The sequence below is a fragment of the Ursus arctos genome, unplaced genomic scaffold (assembly GCF_023065955.2).
Source record: "Ursus arctos isolate Adak ecotype North America unplaced genomic scaffold, UrsArc2.0 scaffold_28, whole genome shotgun sequence".
NCBI lineage: Eukaryota > Metazoa > Chordata > Mammalia > Carnivora > Ursidae > Ursus > Ursus arctos.
Window position 1 is genome coordinate 21794191 of NW_026622963.1, and position 15590 is coordinate 21809780.

Consider the following 15590-nt stretch of genomic DNA (forward strand, 5'->3'; position numbering starts at 1 on the left):
CCTCACTCATTTTCTGTTTATTACTGAGGAAAACTCACTCATGTTTACTACATGTTATACATCACTGACTTATATATAAAATCCTCTCCACTTATGGTGAAATGTTCTGGAGCACCAGTGGATTCAATAAACTGGGGAGCAAAGGAAGGTTATGATGTCAAAGAGCCAGGTTCTAATCCTACTTCTGCCACTAAATTGCTACATGACTCTGGGCAAGTCATTTAATGGAGTCTCAATCTCCACTTCTGAAAAAGCTTACCTTATATGAAGATCAAATGAGATAATGCAAGAGGAATTTTTTTTTTTTAAGTACTACAGTATTCCTGTCGTAAGGAAGATACCTCTATCTGGCAACAGTTTACAAGATATTAACTAAAGCGATAAATGGCCACAGTCTCTTACATTCTTAAATAACAGCACAATGATACAAATCACCACATAAGCTATTTGCTGAATATGCTCCAATATCACCAAGTCATAACTATTTTTAAAATACTATATGCAGGAATATATTGTATTTCAAATATTCCTGCAAAGTGAAAGAAAGAGAAAAGTGGATACAAAAGTAATCTCAGGCATTTACTGAGCAGCAGCTGTTGAAATCCTCACTTCATGGCTTTAGCATAATTCTTGATTTGTTGCAGAAGCCTTCTACTGGTCCTAGGCTTTTGTTTCGCATAAACATAATGTATATATACACACACGTGTATGAATAATGGTGACCAACTGGTAATTTTCATTACTAGTTTCTAATACTCTAAGATAAATCCAATGTTCTTATAAAATTGCATACTACAGTTCACAAGTTTTTAAATCTTAATTTACTGAAAAGAAAATATGGGGGTTATAACATTGTCTTCGTACATTTCAATTAAGTTACCAAAGTCAGCCACATATTTTTGCTATCAATGCTTAATAACATGGAAAGATACAATGTATATCTCTGATGACATTCTTTACAGAATGTCTCCTAATGAAATATAAGAAATAAAGTAGTAAAACTCATTTTTTGTAAGGAATATACTCCTAAAAAGCAGTGTATAAGCATTTTCAAATAAGATGCCATTAACACAGCAGCAATACCCTCCACTACAAAGAAATCCAGTTATGAAGTCTCTTATAAAGTTTATCTTAATGACACTCTCCTAATCTACCAAAGTTTAAGTTTCCATTTTCATTTATTTAGCTTTCTCAATGTAGGAGATATATACATCCTACAGGACACTACAGACTTTAAAATATCTAAATGCAATTTAAAATACGTAAATGTTTTTTTAAAAAGCCATACAGAAATATTTTTACCGACTATAATTGTTAAAATTGATTAAAATTTTAAGAAACTCGTTTTAAAATATAAGTAATATGAAACAAGGGCCAGAAAAGATAAACACCATTCTGTAGATGGGTTTCTAACATTTGAGATTAAAATCAAAAGGTAGATAAAATGTGAGCGCCATATCTTCCTTTATACCTGTTTATCATCATAATATTCAAATACCAACTACTTTTAATATATTCATTCCACTGTGCTCCCATAGAACATACTAGATCTAATTTCATAGGCCTAATACCTGCACATCCTTGCAGGTGTGGCTTTTTAGTAATATGGGGAAAGTAAAATCCTACTGACCTTAAAGACTAACTTAGATGCAATAGGAAATAGGTGAATTCAGGTTAGAGGTCTTATGAAAGTTGTTATCAAAGTTTTCAGTTAGTCTCACTGTCGACCATATTGCATCAGGAAACACTAAAGTGGGTCACTTCTACTTGTTTATGCTTCCATTTACTGCTGATGAACTCAGTCATAGGAGATGGCTTTTTTAGCCATCCAGAACATTACAGATAGAACATCTTGTTAGAAGATGTTCTTGTTAGAAGTTTACAGACAGAACATCTTCAGTTGGCACAGGTGTATCTCACTCGTTTACAAAACTATGGGTAGAAAGAACAGTCCTGGGGCCTGAATTAGGAATCACTAAATAACACCACTTTGCAGAGTCCATGGTACACAGGAGCCCCTCGAATATTTCTGTTAAATGAACAAATGGACAAAAGTGTGTTCCCAATTATTTCAACTGTTTGAAAGGAAATTATATGCAAAACTATATGAAAAAAATACTTATAGTGGTATTCTAAAAATATCTTTAAATGAGATATTTGTAAAGTACTTGGAAGTGCCTGGCCCATAGGAAGCTCCATATGTATTTGTCATTACTCTTGTCCTATAATCTTAGTTTGGTTCACAACAATCTTTGTAGCTGCATTAAGTATAAGCTATCACCACCAGTGACAAAAGGAACTCAGATATGTGCACTTCACTAGTGAGGCTGCAGTTGCATTACTTTTATATGTGGAAGAAAGAATATCTAGGATAACTACCATTGTTTTATAATGAAGGTTAGTTAATTCAGTAAGCTTGACATACAAGGTAAATTCAGCCTTATAATTTAGCCTACCAACAAACTGATTCCTTATAAGCCAATATGTCTTCTATCTGTTGTATTTATATAATTCAGAACTCCATAAAGAACTATTGGTAATATTCATGTTCACTTGTATCTAAAAAATTCAATTAAAAAGAAAAACATTAAAATCCCAATTGATAATTGACCTGCCAAAGTTTTCCTTCACACTAAAGTAAACTGTAATATAGGAGACTGCTGAAACATGCTGAAACATGTTTGGGATTTACTCTCTTACACTTTGATTGCTGACCACAACAGAGATGAAGACTGAGGTAGTTTGAAAATTCTGTGAGGATTAACTCAGACTATATTCTTCATATTTTCTAAGGAAGTAAGCTTTAGGCTGTGCGAAGTACCCTCAACTTCCAGGGGCCAAGAACAACAACTGCTGCAATGAAAGAGCAGAGTAGTTAGGGTTAAGGAGGTAGCTGCCTTCTATGATGACACTAGCTTCAATATCTATTTGTTGGCATTATTAAAGTCAACTCTATTTCTCTGACTTAGGCAGTGGAGCGTTTCGTAAGATACAGAGATTTTTAAAATAAGACGTCATTTTAAATTAAACACACCAGGGATACTCTCCATTTCAAGGGAATCCAATCATGAAGTCTCTGATAAAGATTACCCAAATAATGATCCCATAATTTACAAAATTATGATTCAAAATGCATTACGGTATATAATAGGGAAGGAGTCTAATTTGTATTGCACATAAGTGATAAAATACACCACAAATGCTAAATAATATAAAGTAACTTAAAATTGATATAATCATAACTGCATTAAGGGGTATGGCTAAGATGTAACCATGTCATTTAACTGAAGTGATCAACAAAAGCAAAATCAAAAGCTTCATACACATTTCAGGGGATGTTCATAGCAATGAGCCATTTAAATAAAATTGTGGGGAACAAGCAACAGAGATGAGCTGTAGCTGTAAATTGTAAGATGCTTTTAGTTCTCACTGCAAACAACTGATTAACTGCTAAAAAGTAACAGAAGTGGTTTTTTAAATTATAAGTAGCAGATTTTTTTGCAATAACGAACTAAATCAATTACTGTCCAAAAAGGAATGGTTGCAGTAGAGTAATACGGTATAGGGGAAATTTAATCAGTGGAGGCAGGTAAATTAGATTCCTACACAATAAAAGAATCTTTATTTTAATTACTCAAATAAAATTTACATTAGGACTTCATTTCTTCCTTTGTAGTTAGTTCTCCATCGTTTCACATGGTTTTAGTATTTTCACCAAAGAAATCCTTAATTTACTGGAATAGTTTTCTAATACTACAAAAACTAAGCCAAAGTATCTATCTTTTGAAGTAGTAGGGGAAAAAATTCCCTCTCTTGAATAAAAATGAAACAAAAATCTCTAAATGTAAAGGAAAAAAAGTGTTAAGCTAATTTAAAATGCCATTAGAAATATGAATGGAAAATTATCTTTTAGAAAAATATTTTATAGCAGAAGAGAATTAAAGTGGAAAGCATACAGATTCTCCTTTTTGAAGGTTTTGCTTTAAAACACTATTTCTGAGTAAGATGGAAATAATTCCCAGAAATTCCTTTTCTTTATTTTCACTTTAATTAGGTTGGCCGAATTATGAGAAATACTGAAGGGCAGCAGATAAGGGAAAAAAAAAAAGTGAAGACTCTCTCCCCCCCCACCACAACTAATGTACTATTCACAAAATAGAAATATTATTTATGTCATTTTCTTCCATTTCATTAGCATTTAAAATTGTGGGTAGTCACTGACATAATGAAATGATTAAGACATATTAAAACTGTAACTTCATACTAACCCAAGTGATAGTTTCTTATAATACTAACTTCAAAACTCATACAAAATAATCACGGATAAAATGTTGTATTATACTACTGTACATAGTAAAACAGCCTAGTTTACTTTGTCTCAATAAACAGGATATGTTTATAGCATAAGTGGGTCATTACATAGGAATAATCAGATTCTTCTAACAAATGATTCAGAGGGAAAAAAAAATATATATATATAAAATAACAATAATTAGATCATCTCAAGAAATGATTCAGAAAAAAATAAATTATATATATAAAATATTTTAAATATATTTATATATATTTTATATATATATAAAACTGATTTATAATTTGGATGTGAAACAATCTGACAGTTAAAAGTTATTAAATGGCATATTTACTTATATCTGCAATTCAGGCATTACTAGATATATGTGTTACCTCAACAATATCCGAGTTGGTTCTGCTTTCATGAGGTTCATTATACTCTGTGTACTTGAGAAGAACTTTGTCCATGTCAGTGCTGGCATACTGAAACAGCTTGTTAGAGCTGTTGAAAATGATGAGTGCTATTTCACAGTCACAGAGCACACTAAGTTCATAGGCTTTCTTCATTAATCCAAACTTTCTCTTTGTAAAAGTAACCTAAACAATCAAAGGGAAAAAAAGGTATATTTTTAGTAAAAGCATTAGTAGTACTTGAATACAGGCTACCTAAAGATGAGTCCTCCTTTAATACTGAGTCAGATTCCAAAGGTGTAAAAGATTCCTAGCCTCACATTCCACATGAGCCTCTTACTCCCCAACTGCCACCAGACTACAGTCCTACATTTAACTTGTAACTCCTGACAGAACACTCTCCTGAGGAGGTTCTCCTTTATCCCTGGCTGCCAATCTGCTGCAGAAGGCAAAGAAGCAGAGGACACAGCTGACCGCTGGCCCCTTATCATCCAGTGTAAAACTCACAGTCTAGGGTCAACAAACTCCCCAATGTCCTCAGATTCTTCTTTGAATATTTCCTCCAGTTTCCAACTGAAACCTGTCACCTGAAGTCCTCTCAAATAGAGATCAATTTTTGTTAGTTTGTTTTAAATATTGCATCCACTATGCTCAAGACCTAAAAGGTAAGTCAGTCCTTTTTGCTCCCTATTCTATCTTACAAGTTATTTTTCCTTCCTTCCCCCTCAAAAGCCCCATGTATTCTGAAGCTCACAGCATGAAATTTATACCAGCCAATAATTCTCCTTGACGGGCACCAAGTGACTCCTTCATGTACTGATAACTGTCACCTAGTACTTCTCTTTCTATCCCTACTCTTATCTCCGGTGACTTCAGTATCCGAGTTCAAAAAAAAAAAAAAAAAAAAATTGTTGCAAAAGCATTCCCCAACCTCCAAATGATCCACTTCCACCACATGTCAAGCACCCACTCCTACTGTCACACCTTTAACTCTGCCATCAATAATAATCACATCACCTCCAAAATCTCAATTTCATGTATTCCATTTTGCCTATCTAGCTTTCCTATTTTGTATTATCTCTCCAGAAATTCTTTAACCTTTATCCAGTCCTCCAATCCATTTACCTCACCACGTTGTTACTGTCTATTCTCGTGTCCTTTCTTCCCTCACTGAGGTGCTTGTGCCCCTTCAAATGATTATACTTGTATCCTTTGAATGACCAAGTGATATTTTTGAAACATAAATTGTTTAAGTAGAAGTTTAGAGCTTTTTACTGCACTAAAAGTAATATCCGAACTCATTAAGTAAACAATTATGTGGCCTCAAACTCTCCCTCTGAAGTTACATCCCATCACTCTCCTTTCTATCCGTCACTGATGTGTTTGCGCGTGTGTTTGTGTGCGTCTTCCTTAACCAACAGCTACTTTCCTCCTTAGGAACTTTGTTATTTTCCCTCCTTGTGGAACACTCTTCACACTACATGTGCCTAATGGTTCCTTTCCTCACCTTATAAAAATGAATCTCTTATCATTATTTAATCTTTTTTAAAAGATCCTTACAATATAAATACACAAATAATTTTATACAAATGCATATATATGGAAATAGTGTTTTATGCTTGCCTCCCTACTTTCCCCTGCACCAACATAAACCCCTTAACCAGTGTTTTCAACTTAATATTTTTCATTCCACATTTTTGCACAAGATCATATAACCATATTCACGTATACATGTATACATACATAAGGGATTTTGTCAGCATTTCACAAAACAGTGACTCCATCAATACTCTTTATTTTATTTTACTCATTCAACCACATCTTGTGGATATGCCTCTAAGTCAAATGGTATACTAAGGTACTCTTTAATAATTTTTTTCATATAAATGTTTGAACTGTTTTCCTAGTATGATAGATGTAAAATAAAAATCTCATTTCTTTAATATGGATTTCCTAACTAGTAATGGTTAGATATCTTTTTCTTATATTTGTTGTCATTTGGAATTTGCTTTCTCTATACTACTTATCTTTTGATCATTTTCATACATTGTGACTTTTTTCACTTATCTAAGTAAAATCCCCTTAGGTATATTAACTATGTTTTACAAATACTTTATCAAATTTCCCACTTACATATTAACTTTGTTTACATATTTGTCATTAAAAAGTTTTAAACTTTTATTATTGATTGCGATACTGTTTCTCCAAATCCTGGCATTGTATCATACCATTTTTAAGAATGTAATGAATATAAAAATACCATTATTAAAACTATTTTAAAACACCAAACTTGAAATCATTTATGTCTTGAGATGCACCTAGATGTGCTTGCTGCACTAAAATTCTGAATTTAGCAAAGGTTTATTCAGAAATGTTTTTCCATACTTCTAGTACTGAAGAAGAGGAAGAAAATGACAATCAACAAAGCAAAGCATTTATTCCAGAATAATTCTTACTCTAGTCAAAGGCTTTCAAATTAAGTGAGCTATGAACAAGACAGTATTAAAATTGAGACAAGTAATGCTGCTTCAGAATATCCATTAAGTATGATTGGAGAAAATTCTTTAAAACAAAAACTACAAGGATGCCTGGGTGGCTCAGTCGGTTAAGCATCTGCCTTTGGCTCAGGTCATGAACCCAGACTTGTGGGATCGAGCCCCACGTCAGGCTCCCTGTTCAGCCAGGAGTCTGCTTCTCCCTTTCCTCTTCCCCCTGCTCGGGCTCTCTCTCCCTCTCTCTAATAAATAAATAAAATCTTAAAAAAACAAAAAACCTATAGTTCACTATCAGTAAAAAGAGTATGCCAGTCCCTGTTGTCCTTTCCAAAAATACTTATTCAAAAATATTTCTTCCAAGTTATCAATAAGGAGTTCAAGATGAAGGAAGGAGTTAGTGGAGGGAGGGACTCAATTTATAACAATATCCTCTCTATTCCTCCAACTTACTACAGTCTAAGAGAGCTTTTTCAGTGACTAGAAAAATGTGTGCAAGAACACACTTATATTTCAATGACACCAAAGATATACACTGAAAACTAGAATATTAATATTAATTTCACTTTCAACTATCATAAATGAAATCTTTTTCATTTTATTTATAGCACTTAGTCTATTTTTAAACACTCTGGTTTACTGCTAGCAACTTAGATTAATGATATAAAATTAACTTTATATTCTTATAAACTGTTTTCTGTCATCCCCTTATTTTGAAATAATTTCAAATTCACAGAAAATTTTCAAAAAATAACATTTTTCATGTATCTTCAACCAAATTCCCCAACTGTTAACATTTTACCATGTTTTCCTTTCCCTAAATGAAACACACGCACACACAATTTTTTTTTTCCTGAATCCTTTGGACTAGGTAGAGGTTACCAGGTCCCTTTGCCCCTAAATATTTTCTTAAACAAGGACAAACAAAATTACCAAATCAGAAAACAAGAATACAGCACTATTATCTAATCTACAAACCTTATTCAAATTTCTCAATTATCCCACTAATATCTTTTCTTTTTCCCTTAGTGTAGGATCCAATCCAGAATTAAATGCTGCTTTCTGAAAATTGCATCCTCTTTAAACTGAACAATTTCCTCAGTCTTTGTCACTCAGGACCTTGGGACTTGTGCAGAATACAGGCCATTTATATTGTCATATGTCTCTCAATTTGACTTTGTCTAATGTTTCTTTCTGATTACATTTAGACTTTCAGCAGGAACAACTTAGAAGTGATGTTCTGTCCATAATATATCACATGAAAATCCACATGACATCTATTTGTCCCATAACTGGTATTGTTAACTTGGTTAAGATAGTGTCTGTCAAGTATCTTCCCCTGCAAAGTTACTATTTTGCCCCTTGTAATTAATAAGTATCTTGTGAAAATTTCTATGTAAATATCCTATCTATCAAACTTTAACAAACTGATTGTAACATCCATTCATGATTCTTGCCTAAAAAATTACTATGGTGGTTGTCAAATGGGGATTTTCTAATTTCATAATACATTATACCTACATTTACTACTAGTTGCGTTTTATTGTAAGACAGTTTGCTTTTCCTCCATGTATGTATTTACTCATTCATGTCAGTATCAACTCATAGGTTATCTTATTCTATGCATTATAATCAATTAACACCTTTATTTCTTTTGATGTTTAAATCGTCTATGATTTTATCAATGAGAGACCCTCCTGTGTCCATTTGACATGTTCTCAATATTCTTTGAACTTGCAGGCATAGTGAGATGTTCCAGGGAACTGCAATTATACATAAGCTGGACCTCTCTAACCTACCTCCCTTTTCAAACACCTTCTCTGAAATCCCCTGAACAAACTTTTCTCATTTCCATTCACTTAGTTGTCTTCTTGCTTTCCTTCAGTAATCTTAAGGTTTCACTTGAATCTAGTCTTCTGTGGTCACTGTGGAATTTAGTCTTTGTTTTGATATAAAGTTCTTTTTTTTTCTTTCTTTCTGGAGTTTAATCACTTTGTTTCATCTATACCTTTGAAAAAATCCAATTCTATTCCTAGTATTTCCAAATTCTGAATGATGAATTTTTTATCGGTCACATTTCTAAACACTTATTTATGGAGAACTGTTTCAGCTTGGAGTTATCTTTTAACAGGTTCTTTCCACTTTTCCATTGTTTGGGGGCAACAACTTCATCACCTGAACAGCTATAAATTATCATTTTGTTTTCTTCTTATAGTAGTTTGCATAGGTGAAGATTACTGGCCTCACTGAATTGCAATGGAAAGAATTGGCAGTGGGAGGGTGGAGTTCAGTATGGTCTCTTTAACAGAAGTCTTTTTTTAAGTTATCAGCAGTAGGGAGAGGAGTTTCATATCATTCAATATACTTTTTTGTATATTTTTTTATATTGAAGGATTTCTATACCTCTTGCCTTCCTTTCCATTCAACAAGCATTTTCCAAAGATCACCTCTGCCTTCCTTTCCACCATCTTCTCCTGCAAACAGTTACCTTCCCAAGACTACTTCCTTGAATACCACATAAATGTTAAGTCCTTTACCTCTGGTCTGTTTGATCTACTAGTAGTATTTCTCAGAATTTTTGTACTTATTACAGTGGACTTCCCTTTTTTAGTAATGATTTCAAATCAACTTTAGACAGTCGCAAAGTCTCTTCTCCCTTCCACATATAGTTTTTCCTGAAGTATGCTTGTTCATGTCAAAGACTTGCAGAAGTTGAAGAAAGTAGCACACTGTAACTTGGTAATATTTTCCTAAAATTAAAATGAATTTGGACATTGTTTGCTTTCTAGTTGTGCCAAGGTTGTAGGTTTCGTAAATTTTATTTGTTCTTCATGCTTTTCTGTACTGATCTTTTTGGAAATTATGTTGAAAGAATCAGGATTTATGCAGCCCCCATTAACCTGATTACTAAGAATTCCTCCCACAAATTTGAATCTTTGTTTTGAATACACGTTTTGTCATTTCTGGAGATTTTCTCTGATCCTTTCTTGTCTTTGTCACTTTTGGTCTCTCTTTGGACTTAGAGTTCCCTTTAATATTTAAGGGCTGGTGTAGTGGTCATGAACTCCTTTTGTTTTTGTCCAGGAAACTCTTCCCACTTAAAGTTAAGATGATATCCTGAATGACAGTCTTGCTGTATAGAGCATTCTTGGCTGTAGATTCTTCCCATTCAGCACTTTGAATATATAATGAAATGGGTTTAAAAATTACATGAAACATGTTAGATATTTAATTTTATTTTAACTATTGTCAAATTTAAATAATCCTTAAAGTACCACTATTTCAGTTTTAGGCAAAATAAACACAATTTTTTAATTGTCATTTTACTCCAATACTACAATCATTACAAAGAAAAAAAAAAATAGGACTAAAAGCCTAACCTAAAAAAACTCATTACTTCTATAAATTAAGACAAATTTCTTTTACCCTAAATAGATTTTTGGATTTTGTAATCAAACCTGGGACTCATATAATTCTCTGAATTTAACAAGGTTGGACTGTATCATCTATAAAAGACCATCTATATTTAAGATCCCAAGTTACTGCAAAGATTTTCACATGACATATATTTGGGCATATATTTATCGTTGAATTTTTCTGAATTCAACAATTCCAAACATTACTCGGTGTTCATCAACATAAGTATACTCTCAATCCCCTTTATCTATTTCGCATATGCTCCCACCCACCTCATCTCCCTTCTGGGAACCACCAGCTTGTTCTCCTGTATTTAAGTCTTTTTGTCTGTCTCTTTTTTCATTTGCTTTGTTTTTTAAATTCCACATATGCGTGAAATGATATGGTATTTGTGTTTCTCTGCCTTACTTATTTCACTTAGCATTTTACCCTCTAGGTCCATCCATGTTGTTGTAAAATGGAACAATCACATTCTTTTTTATGGCTGAGTAATATTCCATTGCATATATATACAACATATTCTTTATTCACTCATCAAAGGACACTTGGGTTGCTTCCTTATATAAATAATGCTGCAATTAACATGGGGATATATAACTTTTTGTGAATTAGTGATTTTGTTTTCCTTGGGTAAATACCCAGTAGTGTGATTCCTAGATCATAAGGTAGTTCATTTTTAAATTTTTGAGAAGGCTCCACACTGTTTTCCATAGTGGCTGCACCAATCTGCATTCCCACCAACAGTGCACAAGGGTTCCTTTTTCTCCACATCCTCACTAACACTTGTTATTTCTTGTCTTTTTGATTCTAGCCATTCTGACAGGTTTATTAAAGTGACCTCTCATTGTGGTTTTGATTTCATTATCCTGATGATTAGTGATGTTGTTCATGTGTCCGATGGCCATCCGTAGGTCTTCTTTGGAAAATTATCTATTCAGGTCCTCTGCCTCATTTTTTAATTAGATTGCTTGTTTTTTTTAGTATTGATTTGTGTAAGTTCTTTATATGTTTTGGATATGAACCCCTTGTTGGATATATCATTTGCAAATATCTTCTCCCATTCAGAGAGTTGCCTTGTCATTTTGTTGATGGTTTCCTTTGCTATGCAAAAGCTTTTTATTTTGACGTAGTCCCAATAGTTTATTTTTACTTTTGTTTCCCTTGTCTTAGGAGACATCTAGAAAATTGCTTCTACAATTGATTTCAAAAGAAATTATTGCCTATGTTTTCTTTTTGGAATTTTATGGTTTTGAGTCTCACATTTAGATCTTTAATCCATTTTGAGTTTAATTTTGTGTATGCTTTCAGACAGTGGCCCAATTTCATTCTTTTGCATGTAGCTGTCCAGTTTTCCCAGCACCATCTGTTGAAAAGACTCTTCTCTCCATTGTATACTCTTGCCTCTTTTATTGTAGATTGACCATATAAGCATGGGTTTCTTTCTGGGCTCTATTCTGTTCCATTGATATATATGTCTATTTTAGTGCCAATAGCACACTATTTTTTATTACTACAGCTCTGCAGTGTAAATTGAAATCTGGAACTGTGATATCTCCAGCTTTGTTGTTCTTTCTCGAGATTGCTTTGGCTATTTGGAGTCTTTTGTGGTTCCATACAAATGACAAGATTTTTTGATCTGGTCTGTGAAAAATGTTGTTGGTATTTTGAAATGGATTCCATTAAATCTCTAGATTAGTTTCGGTAGTATGGACATTTGAACAATTTTCGTTCTTCCAATCCATGAACATGAAATATCTGTACATTTGTTTGGGTCATCTCTCATTTCTTTCATCAGTGTTTTATGGTTTACAAAGTATAAGTCTTTCACCTCCTGGGTTGAGTTTATTCCTAGGTATTTTATTATTTTTTGTGTAATTTTAAGTGGCACTGTATTCTTAATTTCTCTTTCTGCTACTCCATTATTGTGTATATAAATACAACAGATTTCTATATATTAATCTTGTACCCTATGACTTGACTGAATTTGTCAGTTCTAGTAGTTTTTTAGTGGAGTTTTTAGGGTTTCCTACAATAGTACACCATGTCATCTGCAAATAGTGACAGCTTTACTTTTTCCTTACCAATTTAGATGCATTTTTTAATAAGAGTGGTGAGAATGGATATCCCTGTCTTACTTCTGGTCTTAGAGGAAAAGCTCTCAGTTTTTCACTATTGAGTATGAGGTTAGGTATGAGTTTTTCATATACTGCTTTTATTATGTTGAGGTATGATCCCCCCAGACCTAGTTTATTGAAAGTTTTTATCAGGAGTGGATGTTGTACTTCGTCAAATGCTTTTTTTTCACCTACTGAGATAATCACATGGTTTTTACTGTTCTCTTGTTAATTTGATATGTCACATTAATTGATTCGTGAATAATAACCCATCCAAACCACTCTGCATCCCTGGAATAAATCCCACTTGATCATGGTAAGTCATTTTTTTACTTTTTTTTTTAATTTTTTTTTATTATATTATGTTAGTCACCATACAGTACACCCCTGGTTTCTGACATAAAGTTCGATGATTCATTAGTTGCATATAACACCCAGTGCACCATGCAATACGTGCCCTCCTTACTACCCATCACCAGTCTATCCCATTCCCCCACCCCCTTCCCCTCTGAAGCCCTCAGTTTCTCATAGTCCATAGTCTCTTATGCTTCATTCCCCCTTCTGATCACCCCCCCCCTTTCTTTATCCCTTTCTTCCCCTACCGATCTTCCTAGTTCTTATGTTCCATAGATGAGAGAAATCATATGATAATTGTCTTTCTCTGCTTGACTTACTTCACTTAGCATTATCTCCTCCAGTGCCGTCCATGTTGCAGCAAATGTTGAGAACTCCTTCTTTCTGATAGCTGAGTAACATTCCATTGTATATATGGACCACAACTTCTTAATCCAGTCATCTGTTGAAGGGCATCTCGGCTCCTTCCACTATTTAACTATTGTGGACAATGCTGCTATGAACATTGGGGTGCATATGGCCCTTCTCTTCACTACGTCTGTATCTTTGGGGTAAATACCCAGTAGTGCAATGGCTGGGTCATAGGGTAGCTCAATTTTTAACTTTTTAAGGGACCTCCACACTGTTTTCCAGAGTGGCTGTACCAACTTGCATTCCCACCAACAATGTAGGAGGGATCCCCTTTCTCCACATCCTCTCCAGCAATTGTTGTTTCTTGCCTTGTCAATTTTTGCCATTCTAACTGGCATAAGGTGGTATCTTAGTGTGGTTTGGATTTGAATTTCCCTGATGGCTAATGATTTTGAACATTTTTTCATGTGTCTGTTAGCCATTTGTATGTCATCATTGGAAAAGTGTCTGTTCATATCTTCTGCCCATTTTATGATTTTTTTATTTGTTTCTCGCGTATTGAGTTTGAGAAGTTCTTTGTAGATCTTGGATACCAATCTTTTATCTGTAGCATCATATGCAAATATATTCTCCCATTCCGTGGGCTGCCTCTTAGTTTTTTGGAGTTAACTTAACCAGAGACGTAAAGGATCTATATTCTAGAAACTATAAATCACTCTTGAAAGACATTGAGGAAGACACAAAAAGATGGAAAAATATTCCATGCTCCTGGATCAGAAGACTTAACATAGTTAAAATGTCCATGCTACCCAGAGCAATCTACACTTTCAATGCTATCCCGAACAAAACACCGATGACATTTTTCAAAGAACGGAACAAATAGTCCTTAAATTTGTATGGAACCAGAAAAGGCCCCAAATCGCCAAGGAACTGTTGAAAAGGAAAAACAAAGCTGGGGGTATCACAATGCCGGATTTCGAACTGTACTACAAAGCTGTGATCACAAAGACAGCATGGTACTGGCACAAAAACAGACACATAGACCAACGGAACAGAATAGAGAACCCAGAAATGGACCATCAGCTCTTTGGGCAACTAATCTTTGATAAGGCAGGAAAAAACATCCGGTGGAAAAAAGTCTCTTCAATAAATGGTGCTGGGAAAATTGGACAGCTACATGCAAAAGAATGAAACTTGGCCACACTCTCACACCATACACAAAGATAAACTCCAAATGGACGAAAGACCTTGATGTGAGACAGGAATCCATCAAAATCCTAGAGGAGAACATAGGCAGCAACCTCTACGACATCGGCCAAAGCAACCTTTTTCATGACAAGTCTCCAAAGGCAAGAGAAACAAAAGATAAAATGAACTCGTGGGACTCCATCAAGATACAAAGCTTCTGCACAGCCAAGGAAACAGTCATTTTAAAAATATATTGTTGGATTTGGTTTGCTAATGTCTTGTTGAGGATTTTTGCATCTATGTTCATTCAGAGATATTGGCCTGTTACTTTTCTCTTTTTGTAGTCTTTATTTGGTTTTGGTTATCAGGGTAATGCCAGCTTCAAAGCATGAATTTGGAAGCCTTCCTTCCTCTTCTATTTTTTTAAATACTCTGAAAACAGTATTAACTCGTCTTTAAATGTTTCATAGAATTCACCTGTGAAGCCATCTGATCCTGTATTTTCATTTGTTGGAAGTTTTTGATTACTGATTTAATTTCATTGCTAGTAATCATTTTGTTTGATTTTTTTTTTATTTCTTCCTGTTCCAGCTTTGGTAAGTTATGTTTCTAGAAATTTAATCACTTCTTCTAGGTTGTCCAATTTGTTCGTATATCATTTTTCTAATATTCTCTTATAATCTTTGGTATTTTTGAGGTGTCAGTTGTTATTTCTCCTCCTTCATTTTTATTTCATTTATCTGAGTCTTCTCTTTTTTTCTTGATGAGCCTGGCTAAAAGGTTATCAATTTTGTTGATCTTTTCAAAGAACCAGCTCCTGGTTTCATTATCTTTCCTCTTGTTTTTTTAGTCTCTATTTCATTTCTTTCTGCACTAAATTATTTCCTTCCTTCTACTGGTTTTGAGCTTTTTTTTTTTTTCCTTCTAGTTCCGTTAGGGGTAAGGTTAGGTTGTTTATTTGACATTTTTC

At 33.8% G+C, this 15590-nt stretch overlaps 1 protein-coding gene across 28 annotated transcripts in view; it reads right to left on the bottom strand.

Moving 5' to 3' along the window:
- MEF2A (myocyte enhancer factor 2A) overlaps positions 1–15590 on the bottom strand; it is a 162189-nt gene that overhangs the window by 56897 nt on the left and 89702 nt on the right. For all 28 annotated transcript variants that reach the window (XM_048221093.2, XM_048221088.2, XM_026510361.4 and 25 more), the window contains one exon: positions 4687–4890. In XM_048221093.2, coding sequence (XP_048077050.1) covers positions 4687–4890 — 204 coding nt within the window. The remainder of the gene's footprint in view (positions 1–4686; positions 4891–15590) is intronic.